Source organism: Gordionus sp. m RMFG-2023, chromosome 1 (assembly GCF_954871325.1).
Source record: "Gordionus sp. m RMFG-2023 chromosome 1, tfGorSpeb1-WG-v2, whole genome shotgun sequence".
Lineage (NCBI taxonomy): Eukaryota > Metazoa > Nematomorpha > Gordioida > Chordodea > Parachordodidae > Gordionus > Gordionus sp. m RMFG-2023.
In genome coordinates, this window is record NC_088775.1 from 5,955,828 (window position 1) to 5,981,911 (window position 26,084).

General features: G+C 27.5%; 1 protein-coding gene across 1 annotated transcript; it reads left to right on the top strand.

Moving 5' to 3' along the window:
- The first annotated feature begins 258 nt into the window (after nucleotides 1-258).
- Nucleotides 259-17,939, top strand: LOC135924930 (trifunctional purine biosynthetic protein adenosine-3-like). Its single transcript, XM_065460074.1, has 21 exons — nucleotides 259-312; nucleotides 354-507; nucleotides 549-834; nucleotides 882-984; nucleotides 1,735-1,803; nucleotides 2,847-2,972; nucleotides 5,396-5,483; nucleotides 5,897-5,982; nucleotides 7,306-7,474; nucleotides 10,034-10,153; nucleotides 10,933-11,119; nucleotides 11,981-12,221; nucleotides 13,340-13,541; nucleotides 13,648-13,899; nucleotides 14,589-14,696; nucleotides 15,332-15,601; nucleotides 15,799-16,008; nucleotides 16,089-16,222; nucleotides 16,290-16,407; nucleotides 16,548-16,687; nucleotides 16,949-17,939. Exons 2-21 carry the CDS (start codon nucleotides 354-356, stop codon nucleotides 17,132-17,134), a joined length of 3,249 nt encoding a protein of 1,082 aa, XP_065316146.1. The 5' UTR covers nucleotides 259-312; the 3' UTR covers nucleotides 17,135-17,939.
- Nucleotides 17,940-26,084: the final 8,145 nt, after the last annotated feature.

The following is a 26,084-nucleotide window of genomic DNA, read 5'->3' on the forward strand; positions in this document are numbered from 1 at the left end:
TCATATTTGTTCCAGGCTTATTTTTTTTATTAAAAATAACCTCCTCTCTTGTACAAATATTTTATGACTATATATAGACTAAAAAAAAATTTAATTCCCCCCCCCCCCTTTAGGAAAATCTTGGCTACGCCTATGAGCTAAGGAATAGTTAAAATTAAAAAACAGTTCTAGACGTGAGTTATAGTGTATAGGATATTTATTATTTACTTTGTGGTGAATTATTCATTCTGTTTACTACTAGTAAAGAATTCAGTCGAAGTATACTTTCTCTTAAATTGGCGTTTGCCGTTATACATTTATCTTACTTACCAGGTAATCAATCACTATATTTTCTGATAATTCTAATTATTCAGATGAGCACCTTAAATTTGAATATTTTAATAATTGGAAATGGGGCTAGGGAACAGGCAATAACTTGGAAAATATCTCAAAGCCCTTTAATAAATCATATTTTTATATATTCAGGAAATTCTGGTACACATCTACTTTCAAATGCATCTAATATAAGTAAATAAAATAAAAATATATACTTTAAATTTAATAATTAGATGAAATATTTGTATCTTATGATGATTTAGCAACTTTTTGTATTAATAATAATATAAGTTACATTATAATCGGGCCTGAAAAACCTTTAGCCGATGGGTTTGTTGACTTATTACAAACAAAGTATAATATTAAGTGCTTTGGACCATGTAAAGTGGCTGCACGTCTAGAATTTGAGAAATCATTTGCCAAAGAGTTCATGATAAAATATAAAATACCAACTGCAGATTTTAAGGTGTTTGTTGATGATAATACTGCCATTGATTATATTAAATCTTTACAGGAGAAGTATTTTACTTACACAAAACAATAATATAATAAATATTTTATATAAGTTGCCCACTTGTGATTAAGGCTGATGGATTAGCTGGAGGTAAGGGCGTTATTATTACTGAAAACAAGGATGATGCAATTCAATCAATTTCACAAATTTTGATAGTAAACATTCACTTTGATTTTTCTTAAAATGGGGAAAATAGTAATATACATTAGTTATATATCACTTATAATTTTTATGTTTACTTAAAAATAAAATGAAGGAGGTTACAATTTTTAAAATATTTATTATGTATTATCTTTTAATCAGTTAAAACAAAAACATTTTAATTAATATTAATCAATAAATCTATGTAAATTAGGAATAAAAATCATAACCAAATATCTTCTTATCATCATTGGCTACAAGACATTTTTTCTCATTGCAAATTTGAAATTTTCATGGCATCAAATGTTCTATTTCAAATTAGTTGGTTCCAACTCTTTTTTTCTATAACATGTCCCGGCTTTGTTAAAGTCTTCCCTTAAGCTTCTATTCTGTCTTTTTAACACATGATTTTTTCTAACTTAGTCATGTCTGCTGTATTATACCTGCTTGCCTCAGTCTTATATAATAATAGGGTGGTGATTGGCACAATACCAATGTTCCTTTTTAATTTTCTTATAAAAACTTTTTAACCCATTATTTATTTAATTTATAATATGTTTGCATGCATCTTATTTGTATTTCCTTCATTCATTAACATGATGGGTATAAATTTCATTTTATTTAAACATAATTTATAAAAATAATAATTAAGTAAAATTTCTTAGAATTTAGATAAATAATAATCATGTTTTTTCTTATTATCTAAAATTATTGTCAATTTCATATAAAATATAATGAAACTAAACCTAAACAATTTTTTAAAGGAGAAGAAATTTGGATCAGCTGGTGATAAAATCGTGATTGAAGAAAGACTTACTGGGCCAGAGATATCAGTTTATAATTTTTTAATTTTACATCATTTTTTTTAAAATTCATTAATATTCTTAGTTGTTTTTTTTGAATCTAGCTTATTAAGGGTTATTTATAAAATTATATATATATGTCATAGGGTTAGATTAGAATTCAATGTATACTAGAAATGGAATCCTTAATATTTAGATCATCCCAATAAATTTATATATATTTTTTAATTTGAATCCAAAATTTCATGTCATGTCTGAAATTCATAGGTAAGAACTATACACATGTGAAATTCAATTCTGGCTTAAATCAACTTTTTAAAAATTAAATAATATGCACTGTAAATAATTTTAGCATTTAAAAAATCATTAATTTAATCAAATAAATTGATTTAAAAAAAATTTTCATAGCATAAATTTAACCAATCCTAACTGTAAATGATTTGTTAAATATTCCAGTATACTCTGATCTGAATTCTAGTATACATATACCTTACAACATATTTACATGCATGAAAAACTTTGTTAATGGGTTTTCAGGTGAGATCGGTTATGTTTATATATAATCACAATGTAAACATTATTTACATGAACCATGATTTAAGAATATAACCTTAAAAAATATATTTCTCAACCCAAAAATATATTTTCCTGGTAGAATCCCAAAAGGGTTTATTTTTAATTATTAGACCAAGTTCTGCACCTCTGACCACAATCTTGCGCTTACCATAAGTGGACCAGTTACAAAATCAGGTGATGGATCATTTAACATTCCATTCCTCTTATTTTTCTAATCTCTTTCTACAAAATTATTTTTTTAAAACCTGGGCTGGGCCAGACCTAAAAATAAAAAAAAAACTCCCGTATCATAACGAATATTAAACGAGCTGGAAAATGGAGACATAAAATGTTTACAACCAGGCTGAGCCCTAAAAATTAGATCTTTTGCTAGTGTCTGTATCTAATTTGACCTGGCTTTTTTCCATACAATAATAATTTTTTTTACCATCAAGTTCTATAAATTTTGAGAGATTTAAAATAATATTCATATTTTTATCATTGTGTGAATACAAAAGTCTTTGGCATTCGTAGACGGAAACACATATGCTATGATGCCCCCTAGTCAAGATCACAAAAGAGCCTACGATAACGATCTCGGTCCAAACACGGGAGGAATGGGGGCCTACGCCCCTTGCCCTTTGGTATGACATTTTTTTATTTACACTGTATATTCTTTGAACAGGCGATTGATGCCTGTCCATTTTGATTCAATTTTTGTGAACTCTTATTATTATTTACCTCAATAGTTTCTCTGAAATAAGCCTTAAAATAAATATTTTCTATAATATTAATATTAACCTAGGTCTAATCTAATTTTAATAATATTAAATAATATGATTAATATTTAGGAAATGGGTCTTTCTACGAAATTTTTCGCCAATTCTATATTCTCTATTTACATTCACACATAATTGTTTCGATATTCACCGTTCTATCTGCTACACTAGTGTTGTTAAACGGCCCAATTTGGCACGATTTTTTAAAAAAGGCCCGATTAAGATGTTAGCCACAATTAATATAACGTGAGCCTGATTTTACTCATAGGTGACAGAAAGCCTCTATTCGCCAAATCTCGAGGCCTATACTTAATATTATTCAGGCTAAAATCTTACCTTGAATTCATAGTGGCGTATCAATCTGTTTGTGAGATCGATTTTTCTTTATTAACTCATTATTTCTTAGATTATTAATATGAATTGAATTATAGATAATAAATAATAATTGATCAAATAAACAGGTTTTAAAAATCGATCAGCTGTTAAATCGCAATCGCGCCAGTATGAATACAAGACTAATCAGGTCTTTTTTAAAAATTGACCCAAACCGGGCCGTTTAACAACACTATCCGCAACATTCAATTTTATATATTAAAAAAAATTAACCAACTGTAAACTTATAGGCATAAATATTTCGAATTTTTTTTTAAAAAAAAGGGCATTTACAAATAAATTAAATTTTTGTACGTAAAATAAGACTAGGTAACAAATCATAGAATAACAAATAACCTCGATAATATTGGATCGATATTTTGATATCAATCCATTTTTATTTATTTTCCAAGAATTAATTGGATTGGCTCCCTGAATTCAAAGCACAAATTTATGGCGCGAATTCATTCTAACTGTGAATTCAGGGTAACTCTTGATATTTTTTTTGCCTCTTGCAACAGTTTTATAATCTTATTGCTCTTCCCGACGCACACATCTGTTGGTGTTAACAACTCAACTCAACACTCATTAATTAATTGAAGGGCGTTGTAATTTCACTATACTAGCATTGAACCAGATGGTGGTGTTTTTGGGGACGAGAATAATTTTCTTCCACAAAGAACAGAATAAATTGAGAAATGGCCCCCAAAATATGCGCTTTTTCAAAAAAAAAATTTATAGTATAGCCAATATAAAACACAAATTAATGCAGTTCTAAATTATTTTGCCCACATATTTTTTTTGTTGAAAATTGAAAACTGTCATATATGAATGTGGTGTTGAATAGAAAGAAGAAAGAGGAGATGGAGAGCATTCATTCATTATGATCATGCGAGATTTTTTTTATGATAATTTTATAATGATGTTAAAAAATTTGAATATATCAATTTTGGACTTACAATTTCTTTTTATTTTTTTTGGATTATAATTATATAGGGATGTACCGATATTTTATATCGATCGATCGGGTCGATATTTCACCCATTTTAAAATACCGGTTATCGGCCAATATTATAAAATTTTCGATCGATCCGATCCTGTCTTTAACAAAAATAAAATGTTATAAAATTTTTAAAAAAGTTATATTTAAAATCATTTATTTTTATAAATAAATTCGAAATCCATTTTTATGTATATTTTTTTAATAATAATAATTAATTAATAAACATTCTTCCATATTGTTATTTTTTTGCGCATTCTGTTTATAAAAGTGTGCGACAATCTTTTCAGAATCTCTTTTTAGTGAAGCTGGTGATATTGACAGGTACCATCGCCGCATGCTGACCTCTGATAAATTTGAAATTTTGGTATTTCTAAAGAAATCTTCGATATATTAATTTTAATTATTTATTTCAAATAATATATTTGTTTATTACTTATTATGTGTATAGATTAATGTTATATAAAAGTGATTTAACAATAAAAATATTTTATATACTTTTAGAATTGCAATTAAATTGAATATAAAATATAACTGATCATTATAATATATTCAAATGACATAAGTTATGGTTAGAGTTAAATTATAGATGTTATACTAATAAAAAGTATATAAAAAATTAAAACCATTGGTATCTTTACAGAATACAAAATTAGATATGATATCGGATTTAATATACTGTTCTTTATTTTCTTATATGTATATACACCAAATTGGTATATACTTATAATAAATTACTTAGGAGCAAATTTGGGTCGAAAAATCTTCAAAATAATCGCGTTTTATAGAATTTTGTCCAAAATATTTTTTTTGCTTTAATAGCCCGAGGTGGGCCAGCCTTTACAGTATTTTTTTTTTTAAATAAATTGAAAAAAAAATTTGAACCATAATTTTAATTTTTGTTTTGCGCCAAAAGGGTACACCTTCTATCATGCGATACATCAAAGCAAACGTTTTCGATAAATTTATGATCGGGCTCAAAGCCGAAAATATTCATTACGTTGGTAATAAAAAAGAAATTTAAAAAAGAATATATATTTATTATTTACAAGAGTTCGAGACCGGAACTAAATTAGGGTTTCCGGTTTTTAAATTTGTCGCGAGTCCGAGGGTAGCCATGTTTCTACGTAATTTATTCGACGAAAAAAACAATTTTAAAACAAAGAAATACACCATCTTTAAAACGAAATCGCGCAACATTTTTTTTTTGTAGAACAATTTTGTTTGCCATAAATTTTGAGAGAAGGATTTCTGGCTAGGTTTCCTAGAATTATTTATATTCCGAAGCCCCCCGTTTTAAACTTCTGATAGTATTGTCTTATTTAAGTAAAATAATATTTAGAAGGTTTGTAATTCCCCTCCCCCTTCATGCAATACATTGCGATGAATGAATTAATTTTAAAAAACATATTTACAGGTGTAATATACGCTGGAATCATGTTGACACCTCAAGGGCCCAAAGTTCTCGAATTCAACTGCAGGTTCGGTGATCCAGAAACCCAAGTTTGCCACTCATTCGTTACAATAATATATTATATACGGCAATAGGAACCCCCCCCCCCCAGAAAAAATTGAATTCAAATTTGTAAAAAAAAATCCAAATAAAAATTAGCAAAAAAGTAAAAATCTTTTTCACATTTATCTTGCTTTACCCAACTCCCATATATTAATATGATAAAGCATTCCTACTAATAATTCCCCACCATTCTTCGATTTTTGATTTGAAGAAGATCTCGTAGAAGAAATCCTATGTTATATGTTAGAATTTCAAAAAGTGTTATTTATAAGCGTCAAATTTGATTTAAAAAAAATACTGTTTTAATATGAAATTTTTAAGGTTTTATTTCCGGAGGTTTTCCATGGGGTTTTTTCCAGGATTCTTTATATACATTGAATTAGGTACGCATTGTCCCAAAAATTATTTTTTCTACTTGTTTACCCTTTAGATTTTTATTTCCGTTTTGAAAAATTAGGCGAATCTTAAATTTAAAAGCAAAAAAGACACGGCCATTGTTTATTGACCACTTAGTTTTCTTAATTATTATAAAGAGTAAAGACAAAAATATCTACTAGAGAGAAATAAAGAAAAACAAATACATATTGTCACTTTTAGAATTAGTGTGCCGGTATGATGAATTATTATTAAAAAATTGTTAAAATTCTTCGACCAATTATAATGTAATGAACAACTTTAAAAAGTGGTGCTTTCATAATTAAAATAAATTTTCAATGGAGTTTATGATATTTAATTTGTAGATAGAATAATACATCTTAACAGCTTTATGATCTTATCTTTTCTTTTCCCAGCCTTATCTTAAAGGTGGGTGTATCACTTTTACCTTGTAAATAAGTTTTAAAATAATATTTTGCAAGGTAAAATGTTATATATTAATGCATTATTGTTAAGTCATTTATGCATAAATGGAAAAACGAATTTAACAATTTTAGAAGCACCACTCCCCTGATATTCCAGAGTAAATGGCTTAACAGGATTTTTTTTTGCCAGAGGAGAGAGCACGATTTAATTTTTAAAATGTGTCTATACAAGCCATCTAGACAAATATGCTTCTTGGGAGAGGGGACATCAATTTATTTGGTATATAAAAAAAATTGCTTAACCCAAATCACTTACATTTTTGGCTTAAAATAGGGAAACTCATCATAAAAAAAATTAGGCGAAGATATCCTACCTTTCATATGGGTTTTAAAAAATTGTGAGATATCTTTAAAACAGATTTTTACCGCTTGGAAGTGTTTAAAATAAATTCGCACTACGCCAAAGTTAATATGAATATATATTTTTCACGCGGAATAAATTGGTATAAGGTTCTTTTACCGCTACTAAAAGACGACTTACTCGATATAATGATACATTGCAGTGAAGGCAAACTGGAGCAAATATTACCTATCACATGGGCCCAAGATCGGTTTTCCTTGGGCATTGTAGTGGCTGCTAAAGGTTACCCAGATAAATGTCAAGACCTAATAGTTACTAGTAATTAGCCTATATATATATGATTTGCCTAACTATGATCGTAAAGTCATTTGATCGCAAATTTGGTCCATTTTTATCTGATTGGTCTATTTCATCGCTGTAAATTAAAATCATTTAAAAGGGAGGGCCTCCTTTGATCGTAAGATTTTGATCGTAAAATAATCTTGGTCCATTTTTGGTCAAAATGGACAATTTTTTCATTTATATGCATTATTTAATCGTAATTATTCTATAAGCAATTTTTTATCAAATCCAAGCAAGCAATTTTTAATATCATCTACATTTTTTATCCAGGAAATTTTATATTCATAAATATATCAGATACTTCTAATCAATTTCTTAACAATATTTAAGATAATTATTTCAATCAAGCAATTCTTATATTAGATGATATGCAATTTTTATATCAGATTATATGCAATTCTTATATTAGATGCAAGCAATTTGAATATATCAGACATTGTTTTAATTATATTATATTTTATATTATGAGTATTTTATGTAGCAATGTATTATTTATTTTAAAGCTTATACCTATTAATAAAATTTAATTAGCAAATTTGATGTACAATTTCTTAATATAATTAAACTTTATAAATATGATTACTTAAGATTAATTTTAATGATTAAGAATATCTCTTATTTCTCAATATAACTTATGCTATTTCTTAATATAAAAGAATTCACTTATGCAATTTCTTAATATAACTTATAAATAAAATTAATTGATAATTGAGTCATAGGATTTGATTTTATTTATAAATTTATATTTTCTGTATTATAATTATACATTAATTTAATATAATAAGACTGATTAATAAAAGTATTTATATTCTTTTCTTTTGTTATATATTTATTATTGGTTTTCTTTAAGCTCATCCCCATATTTAGTTGTGATCATTTTGGATCAATTTTATAAAAGTATATATATTTGGATCTACTTGGTATGTTAGTATTCGGATCTGTACAAGATATACATTGAGAATCTTTACCTAAATTAATGTAAGTAATCTAGATAGGTTTAGTATTAAATATACCTTAAGCTGTTAGATGATTTTGTGTCACTTCAAATAAACTACCTACTAACTTACCTCTGCCTTTACAATCTCTCCTTCTGCAGCGGTAATATACTGTAGGCTCAGCTATTCTATGTATGGTATATTGAAAAAGGTTATAGCAGAGTATATCCTTACCTTTATTAAATTTGATATATTTTATTGGGTTGTCTAAAAAATATTTTTTTAAAAATCAAATTAAATTTATTATAATATAATATATCATACTTTGCAAATGATTCATTTCTTCTTTTAACAAATAGTCTTATATTATCAGCTACAGTATTAAGCATAATGTTTTTAAATGATTTGCCTAACTCTGATCGTAAAGTCATTTGATAGTAAATTTGGTCATTTTTTTTCTGATTGGTCTATTTCATCGCGGTAAATTAAAATCATTTTAAAACATTATACTTAATACTGTAGCTGATAATATAAGACTATTTGTTAAAAGAAGAAATGAATCATTGCAAAGTCTGATATATTATATTAAAATAAATTTGATTTGATTTTTAAAAAAATATACAACCCAATAAAATATATCAAATCTAATAAAGGTAAAGATATACTCTGCTATAACCTTTTTCAATATACCATACATAGAGTAGCTGAGCCTACAGTATTATTACCGCTGTAGAAGGAGAGATTGTAAAGGCAGAGGTAAGTTAGTAGGTAGTTTATTTGAAGTGACACAAAATCATCTATCAGTTTAAGGTATATTTAATACTAAACCTATCTAGATTACTTACATTAATTTAGGTAAAGATTCTCAATGTATATCTTGTACAGATCAGAATACTAACATACCCAGTAGATCCAAATATATATGCCTTTTATAAAATTGATCCAAAATGATCACAGAAATACTAAATTAAAGAAGGTTCAACTAGATATGGGGATGAGCTTAAAAAAAACCAACAATAAATATATAACAAAAGAAAAGAATATAAATATCATGATAGCATTTTATATCAAATCCTTTAAACAATGAATTTCTCTTACAGGCATTGAATCGAAAATTAAACACGAGAAAATAAATTAACAAAAAAATAAAAAAATGATTACAAGGTTTATGAATCATTGCTTAGAAATTGTTAGAGAAACCCATTTGAAAAGTTTAAATATTATCTTCCCTAACATATCTAAATACTATTTTAAAATATCGTCCCATGAGAATTAGATTATTCTATATCCACTTTTTTTTGTCAAAAATGACCATTTTACGCAAACCAATTTTTATAATTATACCATTCTATCTACATTTAAAAATATCCAAAATATTTATCAAAAAAATAGCTCAAATTAAATTCGATATTATGTTAACAATCCTACTGAGTGCAATAGAAATTTAAATTTTCAAAATTGCTTTCCTGTAAAATTATGGAAAGTGGAGAAAGAATATTCTAATCCTCATGCTACGATATATAAAAAAACTCCCCTATTTTATTATTTATTTTTAAAGCGATTTTGAACGTTTATTTATTTTATTTTTTTTCGTATTCAGAAATTCCAAAAACATTACCACTTTCCGTTCAAACACCGAATTATTTCAAAAACGGTGACAAAAATCGTAAATTACACCAATTGATATTTAACGCTGGAACTTGTTACGTTGATCCATCGGGTAATAAAATTCTTTTAAATTCATTATTTTAATTATGAACACCTCGATTTTTTTTAGAAATAATTGGGATCGGCCATTTATAATCTCTTGTATAACTATGATATAATTAGATAAATCGATTATCTAAATTATATAAGTATCAATCTAAGTCTCTATCCAATTAAAATACCAATCGTATAGCGTATTCATTAAGCCTAGTTAGGAGCTTCTTAAAGGGGTGGTTAGTTGGGGGTAATTATTATATTTTTGGCAGAAAAAAAATATCACTTTTGGCCTCGGGTTTTTTCCCTTAAAAATATAGCAGCTCAAATTTGAAAGAACCTTGTAAACGTCTCCGGCACGCGCCCGTGAATTGAGCCGAATTATCCGACATTTAGCCATTAACTATATTAGTCGCGTCTGCCATTTTTAAAAAAAAATATTTCACGCCCTTCTACGTTTACCTCCAACCATCGCCACTTCCTTTCCAATATTAGCTAACCAAATCCCGGTGTGACCAATTCTGTATGCTCTCTTTCATTTTATCATTAATTAGGAATAATATTTATTCCATGATATCGTCTTTCCACGAAGCAAATATCCACCTCATTTCCCTATAACGCTTAACATTTTCTTCTGTTTTTTTTTCTCACGACCCCAATTATCAATGAGTCCTTTGCTCATAAGATCCAAGTGAGAGATTCCGTTATCTAATAAAATTCTCTTTATTATCCCCTTAGCTTGAGGGAAAATAATCAATGTTTTAATATTTATTTCCCCCTAATTACAATTCTTTATAGATCTCGATACGACACATACAAATGGAGCTGGCAGGCTGTTCACCGTCGTTGGAGTAGCAAATTCTTTGTCATTGGCTTCGATCTTGGCCTATTCCTTGTGCGATAAATTTAAGATTGGCGATAATGGGAGCGAGTATTTTTACAGAAGAGATATAGGTGCTAGCGGACTCAAAATCGAGAAACAAAAGTTTAAAAAACAAATATATTTCTTTTAAGAAGAGATATTTTGTTTTGTGAAATTAATACAATTTTACAACTTAAACTACATCATTTTCATTTTTTAAACTTCTGAAGTTATCATTTTTAAGTATCTACATTATCATTTTAAACTTTAAAATGTATTTTTATGTAAAATACGTTTTGCAACGATATTTTGTTTCATTGAAGATTGTAGATTTTTTTTTTGAAACACTTTTGAAATTTTCCTCAAAATAATTTTATTTTTATTGGTAAATCTTTTGTAATATTTGTTTGTAAAAAAAGAACTTTTACGATCAAATCCATATTTTAAAATTTTAGATTTTTTATCGTGACTACTACTATGGTTTGAAACGCCTAAAGTTTAAAATGATACTTTAACAAAAGAAAGAGAAGAGAAAAGAAAAACTATATGTATAAATTAGTTTTTTAAAAAAAAAATTTCTTAAAATGATAATAAAAAATAATGTATTATATATATATGGGTTTGGAAGAGTTTCAAATTTACTAATTTTCATATAATTACGGAAGCTCACATATTCCTCCAGGAACCGACTTAGACGCCTTTCCCTTCTCGGAACGCTTCTGATCTGAGATCGCGTTTCATCTTTTATCCCTTTCAGCATTTCCCTGTAAATTTTATCAGTTCATCCAAGAAAGTTAAATAGTACTATGAATTCTCAGACTCTCATATCTTAAGTTTCAATCATAACTATGATTAGAATTAGAATCAGGATTTCCCCCCTAAAACCTTCACTTTTGAATGAACTTGATTATATTGTTTGTTTAATTATTTTTTTTTAAACGACTTAAGAAATAAATGCATCTAATAATAAAAAAAATATATAAGCTCGATGAAAGGAGAGGCCGAACATTTAAACGTTGATTCCTATGCCCTGAGCGGGGTGAACATAGACAAAACGGACAAATTTTTAGGGCTCATAGCGCCGGCCATGAAAACCAATTATAGGGAGGAAGTCATCGGCGGCATAGGCGGATTCTCCGCTTTATTTGATCTCAAGCCTTTGTTGGAAAAATACAAGGACCCCGTGCTCGTTTCCAGTACGGATGGAGTGGGCTCGAAATTGAAAGTTCGTTTCATGTTCATATAATGATAAATGCTGTGCTGACTGAAAAGTAACGGCGTTACTTTTTTTGAGGAAAAGGAACGTTATTCGTTTCAAAAGGTTAGGAGTAACGGGTTTCTTTATTTTGAGTAACGGTGACGCAAAAACGGTACTCGTACTTAAATTTTGTTTCTTTTATATATTTTTTTAAAATTTTATAAATAACTTAAGCCGAGTTTTCGATTCAGATGAACCACCAAAGTTCTTCGTTTATATTTTATTTATTACATTTTTTTTGGTTGAATTTTATACAGTCAAGATTGATAATCCAATTAATATTGAATCAATCAAGGTATGTTAATTTATATCTTGTTAATATTTGTTTTTTTTTTAATTTAAAGACCATTCTTTAAATATTTTTAGTAAATTCTTTCCCCCAATTAAATTTTTTATTAAATTTAATACAACCCTCTCATCCCCTGCGCCAGATGAACGGGTGTTTTAGCACGGCGAAAGCTCTGTTGAGCACTAAGCTCTATAGTTTATCCGATTAAAATTTTGAAAGTAAATTTAAATAATTATATAAAAAAGATCTTGTGTCATTTTATTTTTAGTATCTATAAAAAAATTTTTTTTATTACGGATTTTTAAAAAAATTGGTTCTCATACTGTTTTTTTTATTATAAATTTTAGAAGAGGGCTTCAACTTCTGCATCTAATTCCTAGATTTATTTTAATTCCGAGACTTCCGGTCCAATCAACTAAATTTTTTTTTTATTTAGTGTAATGTTTTACCAATATTTTGCTTTTGGATTCTATGCTGGAAATAGACTTTGTAAGCAGCACATTATGAATGTATGATTCGATTCATATTTTCGTAAGAAGCCTACTATTTATGATATATTAGATTTTTACATTTTAAAATATTTTCTCTATAAAGTTATAGCCAATATGAAGGAGTATAAATTAGATAAAAGAGATGAATAACATAAAGTGGAGAGAGATATTGAAGGACCTTACCATTAGAAAAGGTGAAAGCTTAAAAAAAAACGTTCTAAATTTCCCCCATACCTTGAAGAATCATTATAAGCGGATTTATTTATATTGTTTTTTTTTATAAATTAAAAAAAAATATACTTAAGATAGCTATAGAATCCGGTTCGGGTTACAAGAATTTGGGTATAGACCTAGTCGCTATGACGGTGAACGATATTTTAACCAGCGGAGCTGAATGCCTTTTCTTTCTCGACTACATATCAACGGCATGTTTGGACATCGTCAAAAGTGGTCAATTGATAGAAGGAATAATGGAGGGATGCAAAAGCGCTGGCTGTTGTTTGATAGGTTAAATTTTAATCAACATTAAAGACGTAGAATTATAAAAGATTAAAAAATCCGCCTTATAAAAATTAGGATCTTTGAAATCTGACAGTTTTTTATTATTTTTAAGGAGGCGAAACGGCCGAGATGCCTAGTTTGTACCATGGACTAGATTTTGACATAGCTGGTTTTGGTGTTGGTATAGTGGACAGGAATTTACTTTTGCCCGCAAAATCGGCCATTTCAAGCGGTCAACTCGTAGTTGGCTTAGCTTCCTCCGGATTTCATAGCAATGGGTTCAGTCTGGTCAGAAGAGTTTTCGTGGACGAATGTGGAATGGATTATGGTGACCCCTGCCCTTGGGACACCGAAATTAGTTTGGGTATTGTTATATTCAGTTAAAATTATTCATATTTTTCTAAGATCTTGACGTTGTCCGCGACTAACCCTGAATAATTCAGTATACAAAAAAAAATACAGCATATTTGTATACTACCCCGCGAATTCGCTCTAACTACGAATACAGGGTAAAATAAAAAGGCCTCAGTACCAATTCACAAACTTTCTCACCGCTCCTTTATGATTCACTTATGTACGATATTTTCATTGATTTCATATCTATCTTTGAATCATTATTTGCAAAAATATGAATTAACTTATACAAACTATGGGCTAAACAAGTAACACTTAAAAAAATTTGGTTTCTTATAAACCAAGGCGAGTGTATTTGGTATATTGAATAAGTGTAATTTGTTTTTTTTAGTATTTTCAAAAAGTTTAATCATCTCAATCAAAAATATGGTGGACTATAATTTATGGCTTATGACTCGTTAAAAGTTATTTTTTTCTGATTCGTTATTTTATTTTTATAACGACATGTCAATCAATATCTTGATCTCCACTAATTTCTACGTCTTATTTTATTTTTTTTTAAAACTAGGCTTGACCCGATTTTTAATATCGGTACCGACCAAAGTAAGACCAAAAACCACTTTTCAAAATATTTTAAATTTTTGATCATAAAATAACTCAGTTAATAATTTTTTTTTTTAAAAACTATATTTTACGTAGGTGAATATCTGTTGACTCCCACCATAATATACAATCCTTTTGTATCACCTTTAATCAATGATGCTAACTCGCTTCTCATCAAAATAAACGCCTTTGCACATATCACAGGTTTTACAGCGTTTTTAATTTTATTAGATTTGTCATGAAATTTGTTTATTTTTTTAACGTATTCTCATGCATGTGTATCTCTACAATTTGATCACATGTTGACTACCAACTTTACATTTGATTGATAAATTTTATAGCATTTGTTTCATGGGTGTCTGCGATTAATCGCTTTTAGAACTAGTTGAACCAACCCTTGACGAACCTAAACTGTTATAAGGAAAATTGATGGTGATTTATCTTTATTTTATCACTCAAAGAATCATTAATAAATTACATATTCCATGAATAGGTTTGTTACTTTTCTGTATTTTTTTTCCTCTCACCCCCCCCCCCCCCAAACAAACACACATGGGTAGCCTTTAAATTTCATGACAAATGTGAATATGGGTAATTTTAATGTTTATTTGATATTGGAAAATCATAATAATCTAAGCCGCATAAAATTTTATTATTAATCGGTACTTAATTATTACACGAAATCTCTCGGAAAATCTAATTTCTAGGTACGTGATAAATAATTATATCTTCAAATATATTAAATCCAAAATAATAATTCTGTTATTTGGGAACTCGAGCCAGTTATATATATATAAATTGTTTTTATTCCGACATATAATATGAAAAATAAAATAAAGGAGGAGGTCTGATAGACAATATCCCTAGAATATTACCCAAAAATTTAACTTGTACTTTGGACGCTAGTAAATGGCGTATTCCTCATTGCTTCTCCTGGATATATAAATTAGGAAGCTTGAATCTGTTCGACGTGAGCAGAGTCTTTAATCTTGGACTAGGGGGAATTTTGGTCGTTAATTCGTCCGACGCAACGCTAGTTCAAGAACACGTAGTGAGCCTTTTGAATGCCATGGGAATTGGAGCCTGGATAGTTGGTAAAGTTGTTGAAGGTATAATAATACATAATCATTTACGCCTAAAAAAATTTGTAATTAAGATAAATATTTAGTAAACTATTTTGATACCCCCCTTTTCATGGTATTCAGTGATTAGTTAGTTGCGTTCTTCTATTTTTATAAGCTGAGTTTCACACACAAAAAACAAATTAAATACACATTGTATAAATCCTATTCGTAAATGGTAAAAGGGGATACGGTGCAAATACATAACCTGGAGAAATCGTTGAACGAAACGTTTTCGGTCGATTCGTCAAACGTGTCGTCCTCACCCATGAAGGGAGGCGAAATTCGTATCGACGATAATTTTGCTTGTATGGGATCAATTGGGGATTCTATCTCAAATCAGCGGGTAATGTCTCATCGCAGAAAACGGATTGCTGTCCTGATATCTGGAACAGGTTAAATTTTTGGTTTTAATTTATATGGAAAAGAAATAGATTTTTTTTAAAATAATAATAATATTTGTCTATTATTTAAGGTACCAATATGAAAGCATTGATAGAATATTCCCTCCAAACGAAGGATTGTTCTTATAATGTCTATTTAGTTATTTCCAATAAAGCCGATGCTCCTGGGTTAACTCTAGCTCAAAATTTCAACATTCCTACCAAAGTTAACAAAAAATTTTCTCTCATTTAAAAATTTTTTTAATCTATGTTTAAACAATTTATTTATCCAGGTCATAAAACATGAGGAATATTCGAATAGAGAATCTTTCGACGAAGCCGTCCACAGGGAATTGACCGTTAATAATATCGATATTGTGTGCCTCGCCGGTTTTATGAGAATATTGACAAGTGAGTGACGTATAAGAATGTTATTATATAGAAATTATATTTTAAAAAATTGATTAATGTATATAGAAAATTAAATTTTGTTATGAAATCCCCCTCCTCCTCCTCCCATATAAAATATCGAATAACGTTTAAAAAACCAGGCGACTTTATAACTAAATGGAATCGTAAAATCATCAATGTCCACCCCTCCTTATTGCCTTCGTTTAGAGGAATGAGAGCTCCTTTGCAAGCCCTAAAGGCCGGGTGCAAAATAACGGGTTCCACGGTTCATTATGTCGAGGTTTGAATATAGAATTATTTTTTTTAAACCAAATTTGGTTTGCAAGTTTATTCTTTAATTTAAAAAAAGGCATATTTTATTAAAAAGGATTTATGACAGAGTTATTATAAAACAAAATTTTCTTGAGGATCTAAAGATTTTTTTTTGCCAAATCATATGAACGGAATTTATTTCTCTTTTTTTTTGTGTGTAAGAGAAAAATCTTCATTTTGTTTTTATACTCAAGGGGACATCAATATATTTTTTGGACCATAATTATAGCCTGATGTAGATTCCGGTTCTATCATAGCGCAAACACCCGTTCCGATACTGCCTAATGACACGGAACACTCCCTAACCGAACGTATAAAAATCGCTGAGCACGCAATGTACCCCAAAGTTCTGGATGAACTCGCGAAAAACTCAACCGAACCTACGGAACTTAATTTTCCTTATTATCATGTGTAGATTGGATTTTAATAAAATGTGATTCGTATTATTTTTTCCCCCCAGAATCATTATTAAGATTATCAAATGGCGGTCATTTCTAAATGTTATATAATGTTTAATTAAAACTAATAATTTTTTTAGAGGATGCATATGATTTATGTTTGTTAAAAAATTAATCAATCAATTAGGTTTTATTCGTTTCGTCATAAGATTTTATGGTTTACCTTTACATTCCGCTTCCTCAAGAGCTGGGGATAAGAGCTATTTGCCTCCAATTTTTTATTAATGGACGTTAAGGGAGGGCTGGATAGGCTTTCGAGGAGGGTAATGTAAGGCAAAAATAATCTAACATTTGTATTAGTAATATGCATCAGGCCTAATTTTTCAAGCCTGGTCCGACCCGAAATTTGTTTCCTGAACCAAATTTTTTTTATTTGTCCCGAAAAGCCCCACCCTAAATAAAAATTATCTGTTCGCCCGGCTCAGCCCGAATTTATTAAAATTATAGAAAATTTTTAATTTTTTTTATGATTGTAAAAATAAATATTCTACAAAACAATAAATATTAGCTCCTCATTTCTTGCAAGAATTTTAAAAAGCATAAATTTCTTTGATAAAATGTAACGATATCATATTTAAAATTTTAAACCAGTACCGGGCACGACCCGAAATTTTTTAAAAAATATAAGACCCGACCAAGCCTGAACCGAATTTATCTTTAAAAAATATGGGCCGGGACATGATTTGCAGATCTCTAATTTGTACATATTAAGAACACAAAATAATTGAGAAAACGAATTTATTTAATAAATAATTCTTTCGATTTTGTTGCCGAGATAATTATTAATATCATTCATTCATTAATCATAATTTTTTTAGCACGGTTTTATTTTAGTAAGCGCTCGAGACTGAAATTAATTATTAAGGGCTGGCAAAAATACATCTAGTGCAGCCTAATGATATGTAATATTTAACTATATTACCGATTCATTCAAATCATCTGGTGATGCCGCCATTTTGGTTTTCCACATGGATTTTATACATAAATAGAAACCAAATGAATTATCAATCTAATTAGTATTATATGACATTGGTTCCTCCCCTTAATATAAGTTCATCTTCCCTTATTTCGATCCAATTATTTTATCTGATAAAAGTTCAACGCTTAAGGATGTGTCCTGTTTTGACTTATTTAACACTTTAGGACACCCTGTTTAGTTTAAGTGTTTGGTGGCATTGTTTAATTTGTTTTTTTCTCTCTTACCTTTTAGGTAATTTACTCGAAGCCACATAAACAACCAGCTGTTTGGAAATATGTTGACCCACATGTCACAACCTATAAGTGCGCATAAATTGGACATTTCAATGCTGCGTTTCAAAAAGCAAATAATGCATTTTAAATGTATTCGTTTAAATTAAGCATATTTTGTATTTTAAATTATTTATATGCGTTTTGAAACGCTGCGTTGAAACGTTCAATTTATGTGCACTCTAAGTCTTTTCCTTCATTTTTTCAAATCTTTCGGTGTCTAAAATAAAACAAAAAATATTCCTATTTTAACAATATTAAATTCTTTCCAATTATAACATCAAACCAATATTTATTTTTTTGGAAAGCGATTAGAAACCTTCTTTCCTTACTATCGGCAATTTAAAAGTTGTTTTTAACTTTATTAGTTTTCAGAAAATATAAACTTTTAATTTAAAATATAGCGTAAACTTGGCATGGATATAAATTATCCGAATTACATTCACAAAAATGGGTTTTTTGTGATAAAATATTTATCATAATTGGTTTGTTAAATTTATAACTGTATTGAGTTTAATGTAAAAAAAAAATCTTCAGAAAATTTTTGAGCATAAATCTTTGAAAATTAATTTTTAATATAAATTGTGATTTCAACTTGAGAGATTTTATATGTATAGAAATTGCAAAAGATTTAATTATATATAAAATAACTTTCGTAAAAATTATTTTAAATTTTTGATCGCTCAAAAACTCTGCAGCCCCCACCACCCCTCCTTGTTTTTTATATAAATCATAATAGTCTAAGAATTTATAATTATGATAATAATTGACATTTTTCTATATTTGATCTTTACTGAAATCATATTAATATTAGCAATTTGATTTGCTTAATCCAAAGAAAGATTGCAACCTTAATAGTGCATCTTGATAATATTTTAAGATTAATTTTTTTTATGGCCGCAGGATTATTTTAATGTTTGAAGAAAAAGAAAAAATAAGGAATTCTTTTACGCTTTTTTTCTCCGAAGATTTTAACTTTATTTTATTTCCAGGAAATTATCCTCCAGGTGAATTTTTTTTCTGCCTTACCGTTATTTTATAAATATCTCACATCTTATTTTTGCATAGACCTTCATAGGTACCATTTCACCTTTAAAAAGTTGCGCTACTGTTAAATCCTTATTTATTATTATAATTGTTATTATATGGAATCTATATTTTCATGTGCATATATGATATAATGTTACATTTTACAGTATTTTATTACTCAATTATGTATAATATATGAAATACTGATCAAAATAATTTTGGTAAGTAGCTGTCATGTCACTTTTCTGTAGTTTCAATTTCAACAACTAATAACACCATTTAGTACATATGCTTATAAAAATCCATAAGACATTTGACTCTAATAATCTTCTAGCATTTAAAAATATGTTTCACTTTATAATTTATTATATTAATCATTTTAATAATCCTACACCGTAAATTACCCATTCCATTAGATTTGGAATTTCTATTTATATAATAATGGCTCTATTTTTTATGGTCATCATAAGGAAATTATTTAATCACATCACCTGTCATTTATTAAAACCCTCTAAAATATATCTTATCCCTAACCCATACCCCCCCCTTAATTAACCCTAACCCATATCTTTCTAACCTTAATCCTACTTGTTTAGCTTCCAATTAAAAAAATTTGAATTGCAGATACCTTGAGTTGGGTTATTATCATTTTTTTTTATAATTTATCAGTATATAGTATATATAATGTATTATATTTCAAAATAATATATTCGAAAACCTTTTATAAAATGAACCATAATCATTTACAGTTATATTATTTTTATTAACCACTCAAATGACATTTCTATTACTCTGCAAAATATTGAACTATTTTATTTATAATTATAAATGCGAATTATAATTACAAATATGAATAGCTCGATACAATATTATTTAAAAGAAATCAAAATACAATTCATTTTTTAAAACTATATGACCATGAACATTTTTACAAATGTTTCTAATTAATCAATGATATTTTATCAATAAATAAATGTAAAATAGATGGTATTCTTTTTTTTAAAGGTTATATTGGGTTATAAAAAAAATAATTGTTAACAGACTCGTAACCTATTCAGGTGATATTCAAAATTATAAAATATAATTTTAGAATAAAATTCAACATTATTTAAAATAACGCTAATGAGTATTAGTACCTTGTATATGAACAAATAATTGTAGGGAAATAATAAATCGTCAAACAATTTGATTATATATTAGAGACTGAGACTATTTTTTAAGGGTTAGCAAAAAAACTATAGGTTTGTTATATATATTTTTAAGCCCCATCTCAATGGCATAATACTTATAGACTGACAATTTATCCATTAAAATGCGTTTTGAAAGAGTCGCAGAATTACATATCAGCTGGTGATACGCCAATTATTTGTTTCCATATTACAAATTTTTTTACAAATAAAACTGATTTTTTTATGAAACTTTTCATAAAAACTTTAATATAAATTATTTATACCAAAAGAATATATATATAATTAATTTTAAATTTAATAATTTTGTTCTCAAAAAAGAATCTTAATTAAATTTTTTTTTGTCTAACATATCTTCTTTGGCTTTTGTTAGTAAAATGTCTTAATTGAAAACTTGAATGTTATTAGCGAAAAAAAATGAGAAAAAATTAAGGCTGACCTAAATTTTTACTATCTTCAGCATTTTAGGTGCATATTAGATGTAGACGATTCCCGAGTCGGCCCATAAAAATATTCTAACTAATTTTCTTTTAACAGGCCCGTAAAATATTGTTGGTACAATTTGTTTGGCCCAGCCTGTAATAATTTTTTATGAAGAAAAACTACGTAATTTGTGTAGTTATCAGCTTTAAAAAACATTTTCAAAACTATGACCTGGCCCGGCATAATTAGCCCAGCCCAAAAATTATTTTGGCAAGGTTGCAGCGACTATAGGTCTTACTAGAGTTGTTAAACGGTTTGATTTGAGCCGATTTTAAAAAAGAGTTAATTAAATATTTTATCCAGAAATTTTTATACAAGCCTAGAGATTTTGCTCATAGATGGCACAGACGGTTAACCCATTACCCAGACTACAGGGAACCTTTCAAACTTTCATTAGCCACCAAATAATGTTGCCACTCCCCCACTGCGAGGAGGCTAAAGATAGGGTGAAACCAATTTATGGTAGATAAAGTAAGAATTGCGATATGAAATGTTGGAAGCATGACAGGAAGAGTGAGAAAAGTGGTTGATACACCGCATAGAAGGCATATAGATGTGTGTTGCATACGAGATACCAGGTGAAAAGGTAATGCAACCTTTTAGCAACACTAAATAGGAAGAATTTAAACCCGCCCACCCTTTTGAACCCTTTTATCATGGGCATGAGGGGTTAAAAATTTTAATTAATGAGCACGCGGATTAAATATAAAAAAAATTTAAATGGTCCAGTGTGCGAAAAATATTTTGTTTCCTTTATCAAAACTAAAATGAAAACATTTTGTCTAATGATTTCCCACCATGCTTAGCTTCTTTATAACATGTCTCCTTTTTATGTCTACTTTGTAAGTTTTTATATTTTTCTTTTAACATAATCATTTTTTTTAAAAATTCTTTCCTCGCTTGAAATGTGCATAATTTTGTTAATAAGCCATTTGGGGTCTATTTTTTCAAAACGGGCCTATTAATATTTAGAAGTAATATTAGGGTAATCAATCGATATTTGGCAAATAGATATATAAGCATTTCTGCCAGCCACGTGCTAAATCTTTAGCCTTACATAATGTTATTTTAGTTATAATCTAGATCGGACTGTTTTTTAATATCAACCCTAATCGGGTTTATTAACAAAACCATATGCATACTCAAAATCAAAAACAAATGGGGCCAATGTTGTTAAACGGTTCGATTTGAGCCGATTTTTAAAAACGGCTAACTCAATATTTTATCCAGAAAATTCAAGCCTGAAAATGGTGAATCATAGATCTCGAGGCTTAAGCAATATTTATCTGGCTAAAATATTAATTTTGCCGTTTTTAAAAATCGGCTCAAATCTAGCAGTCTAACAACTCTAGATTCATTTATCAATTTATTATATATATATATAACCGTACTTTCATTTATTTAAATATCTTTAAAGGAAAAATTTATATCTCATAAGTAGATAATTTAAATTTCATTCACCTTTTAAATTTTTATTCACATTTTTTTTCCTCTTTAAACTCTCGTCAATGGTCAGAATATTCTCCTTGTTAAATTTTATTTTATAGTAAATAAATATAATTTTAAAATACCATTTAAAAAAGAATATTTTAAGTAATATTTGTTTTTTTTAAAAAAAAGTTTAGATATTACCCTTCATGACACCTACTATGTAGTTGCCCATTTGCAAATGGATAGCACTCAAGACATTAACGTCTACGATACATATATAATGGCAAAATAACAGAAAGGCTTTTCGCACTTACAAAAGTTACAAACTCTACTGGAAAAGGATGTTGATATCTTGAGTGAATGCCTTTTAAATGTTTTCATAAAGCCATAACTAATCCATGTTATTTTGGTATCCCATTTAAAGATTCCGCGATCTATTTTGACTACTTTTTTATGCTTCTACTAATAATTTTTTTGAATTTTCATATTATGTAAAAAAAATTTAAATGGGATAGATTTGTACCGTCAATCGTTTTTGAGATATTCGCGCATATAAATCTTTAGCGCAAATAATAGGAAACTTTTGTTTCTAAAATAAACGTATAAGTGATACCTTATATAATTATAAAATTTCTTAAAACAGGTTGACGCACATCTTTTAGATCGTATTAACCATATATTTTCTCCCGTATTTTTAGTAATATTTTGTTACTTTTGTATCGGCACGTTTTCTATATAAATAAATCTTTGGAAATTTTTTTTACAATTCTTTTTATCATATTTTTTTTCTTTACAAATCGTGTACATTCCTAAAATATTTTTTTTCTTTGAAAACGGTTATTGTTATTGTCAAACTTTTTAACATAAATATACATCCATTTCCATTAGGTTAGAGTTTGAAAAGAGCTTTCCTATTGCACCCTTGTTTAAAGGGTCTCTTTTCTCTTACACCTGTTGATATCGATTTGAAAATACTCCTCTTTTGCAATTATATGTGATTGTTTTATATTTATATATCGGATTATCATGAGACTTAATACGCGATATAATAATTCGATAAGGTATTCTTCTCATAATTGTTCATGAATTGTTTTAGACTAGAAAAATGTTTTAGTTCTAAATCATATCTTAATTCCTATTAAATAATAAAAGCATCATATTCTAATTTTAAAATTACCATTTCATTTTCCATTAAATAAAAAAAAATAAACAACTTTTTTAAAATATTTATTTAATAAAAAATTAAAATAACAAGGGTGTTGAATAAAAAAATAAAACAACTTCTTTTAGCATTTTCTGATATAATAAAGGCCTTTAGTATTTAGCAGGATGATCTAATTTTCTATGCGGGACATTTGATGCCCTTAATTTTTGCGGGACAAAAATTCATTTAACGGGAATGCAACCTAAAGTGTGCATGGCAGGTTTAAATCTATGAGATTGTGAGTAAGAGTAACCCCATGATCTTAATTAAAAAAAACTTACATTTGTAGCCTTCAAATTCCTAAATGAAACACTTTCAGGTATTATAATTTAGGTAATCTAGCTAAGAGCATGTATAATTTCAAATGTATTAAAATGTTATCTGTGAAAGAATAATTTAAAATGTAATTAACCATAAAATTGAATAAAATACATATTAATAAATTAGAATCCGTTTACCAGTTATTTTTGTCTAAATTTAAAGTGTTTATTTTTATCTTACCACTTAGCCTACTGCCCCAACCAACTCTACAAAAAATTTAGAAGCAAATGATTCTAAACCCTCTTCCCTCTCATGTTGTTTACATTAACTTTAAAAAAATTATGTGTCAATTGACACCTTTAAATGTTGTGCTATTTTGTAATTATCTTGAAACATGTACAAAATATTTGTACACATATTTTGACCAAAATAATTTATAAAGTTCAGAGGCAAAGAATATGATGTGAATTTTTTTAGTTTACATTAATAAACAACATATTAAAATTTTGCTTAAACAACAAATAATCAATTTTACTCATTTTAATTTAAAAAAATTTTTTCCTCTTTTTTTATAATTAAAATTTTAAAGTTTTTATAAAAATTATGAAGATCAATAAATAAAAATTTTTTTACAAAAGAATGACAATTTCTTCATTATATATAATAAAATTTTCAAAGATTTTCAATTTTGATCAAAAAGAATCTTTTGAGCATGCACTATTTTTTTGTAAATCTAAATTCTCAACCAATATGGGATTGATGTCTAATAAAATTAAATATTTTTAATTCTTATAATTTAATATCTCCTTAGATTAACATTAACCCATACCAAGCATTTACATGCACATTTCAACAAACATATTGCTATATATTTTTTAAACACTAAATCTTAAGGCTTAGATTTAGTCTATAGTTTTGATTAAATTATGATAAATAACTTAAATCCTTATATATAATTGTAATAGTTATTACATGGAATCAATTTTTATGTGCATAAGATATGGTTACCTACCAAATATTATAATTCCACCATTATATAATTGTAATTGAGTTTGCAAGAATATTTTTATTATGATTAGTATTTCACATAATATATTTATACATAATTAAGTAATAAAATATATGCCTCTTTTACATATTTACAATAAAAAAATTATTTGTAGGGCATATACTTCCAACAATCCATAAGAGATTAGATTCTTATGATCTTCTAACATTATTCACATTTAAAAATATATTTTCTTGTATAAAAAATAAATTTAATATTTCTAAACCATAAATTTTGGTTTAACCCATTCCATCAATTTTGGAATTTCTATTTTATAAATCATAACTATTCTCTTCTTATGGTCCAATTAAATTAAATTATTTTTAATCATAAGGCGTATGGGATTACAAGTTCTAAGATGAAAATTTTTTATTAAAACCCTCTAAAATATATCTCTCTAACCCATATCTCTTAAACCTATAATTAACCCTAACTAGCCTTTAATCCTACAAACATGTTTAGCTTTATATACTCATCCAATTAAAAAATTTCTTTGAGTCAGATTCCTTGAGTTGTATTTATCATTTTTTATATAATTTATCGGTATATATCAATGACATACATATATATAAAATGTATAAAATAATATATTCGAAAACCTTATAAAAAGAACCATAACCATATATAATTGTATTATTTTTATTAAGCATCCAAATGGCTTTTATAATATCGTCAAATATTGAAATATATTATTTTTTAACTACCAATATGACAAATATAATTATTCTTAAATGCGAATTATAATTACAAATAGCAATAGCCAAAAATTATATTATCTAAAAAAAAATTAAAATAAAATTAATTTATTGAAACCTCATGATCATTATTATTTTTACAAATATTCCTAGTTAAACAATAATATTTTATCGATTAATAAATATATAATAGATGGTATTCGATTTTGAAAAGGTTATATTGGTTATTAAAATAATTTTTTAACTTAATAGTAACCGATTCAGCGATATTTATAATTATAAATATAGGTTATTTTTAGGATAAAATTTAACTCATAAGTT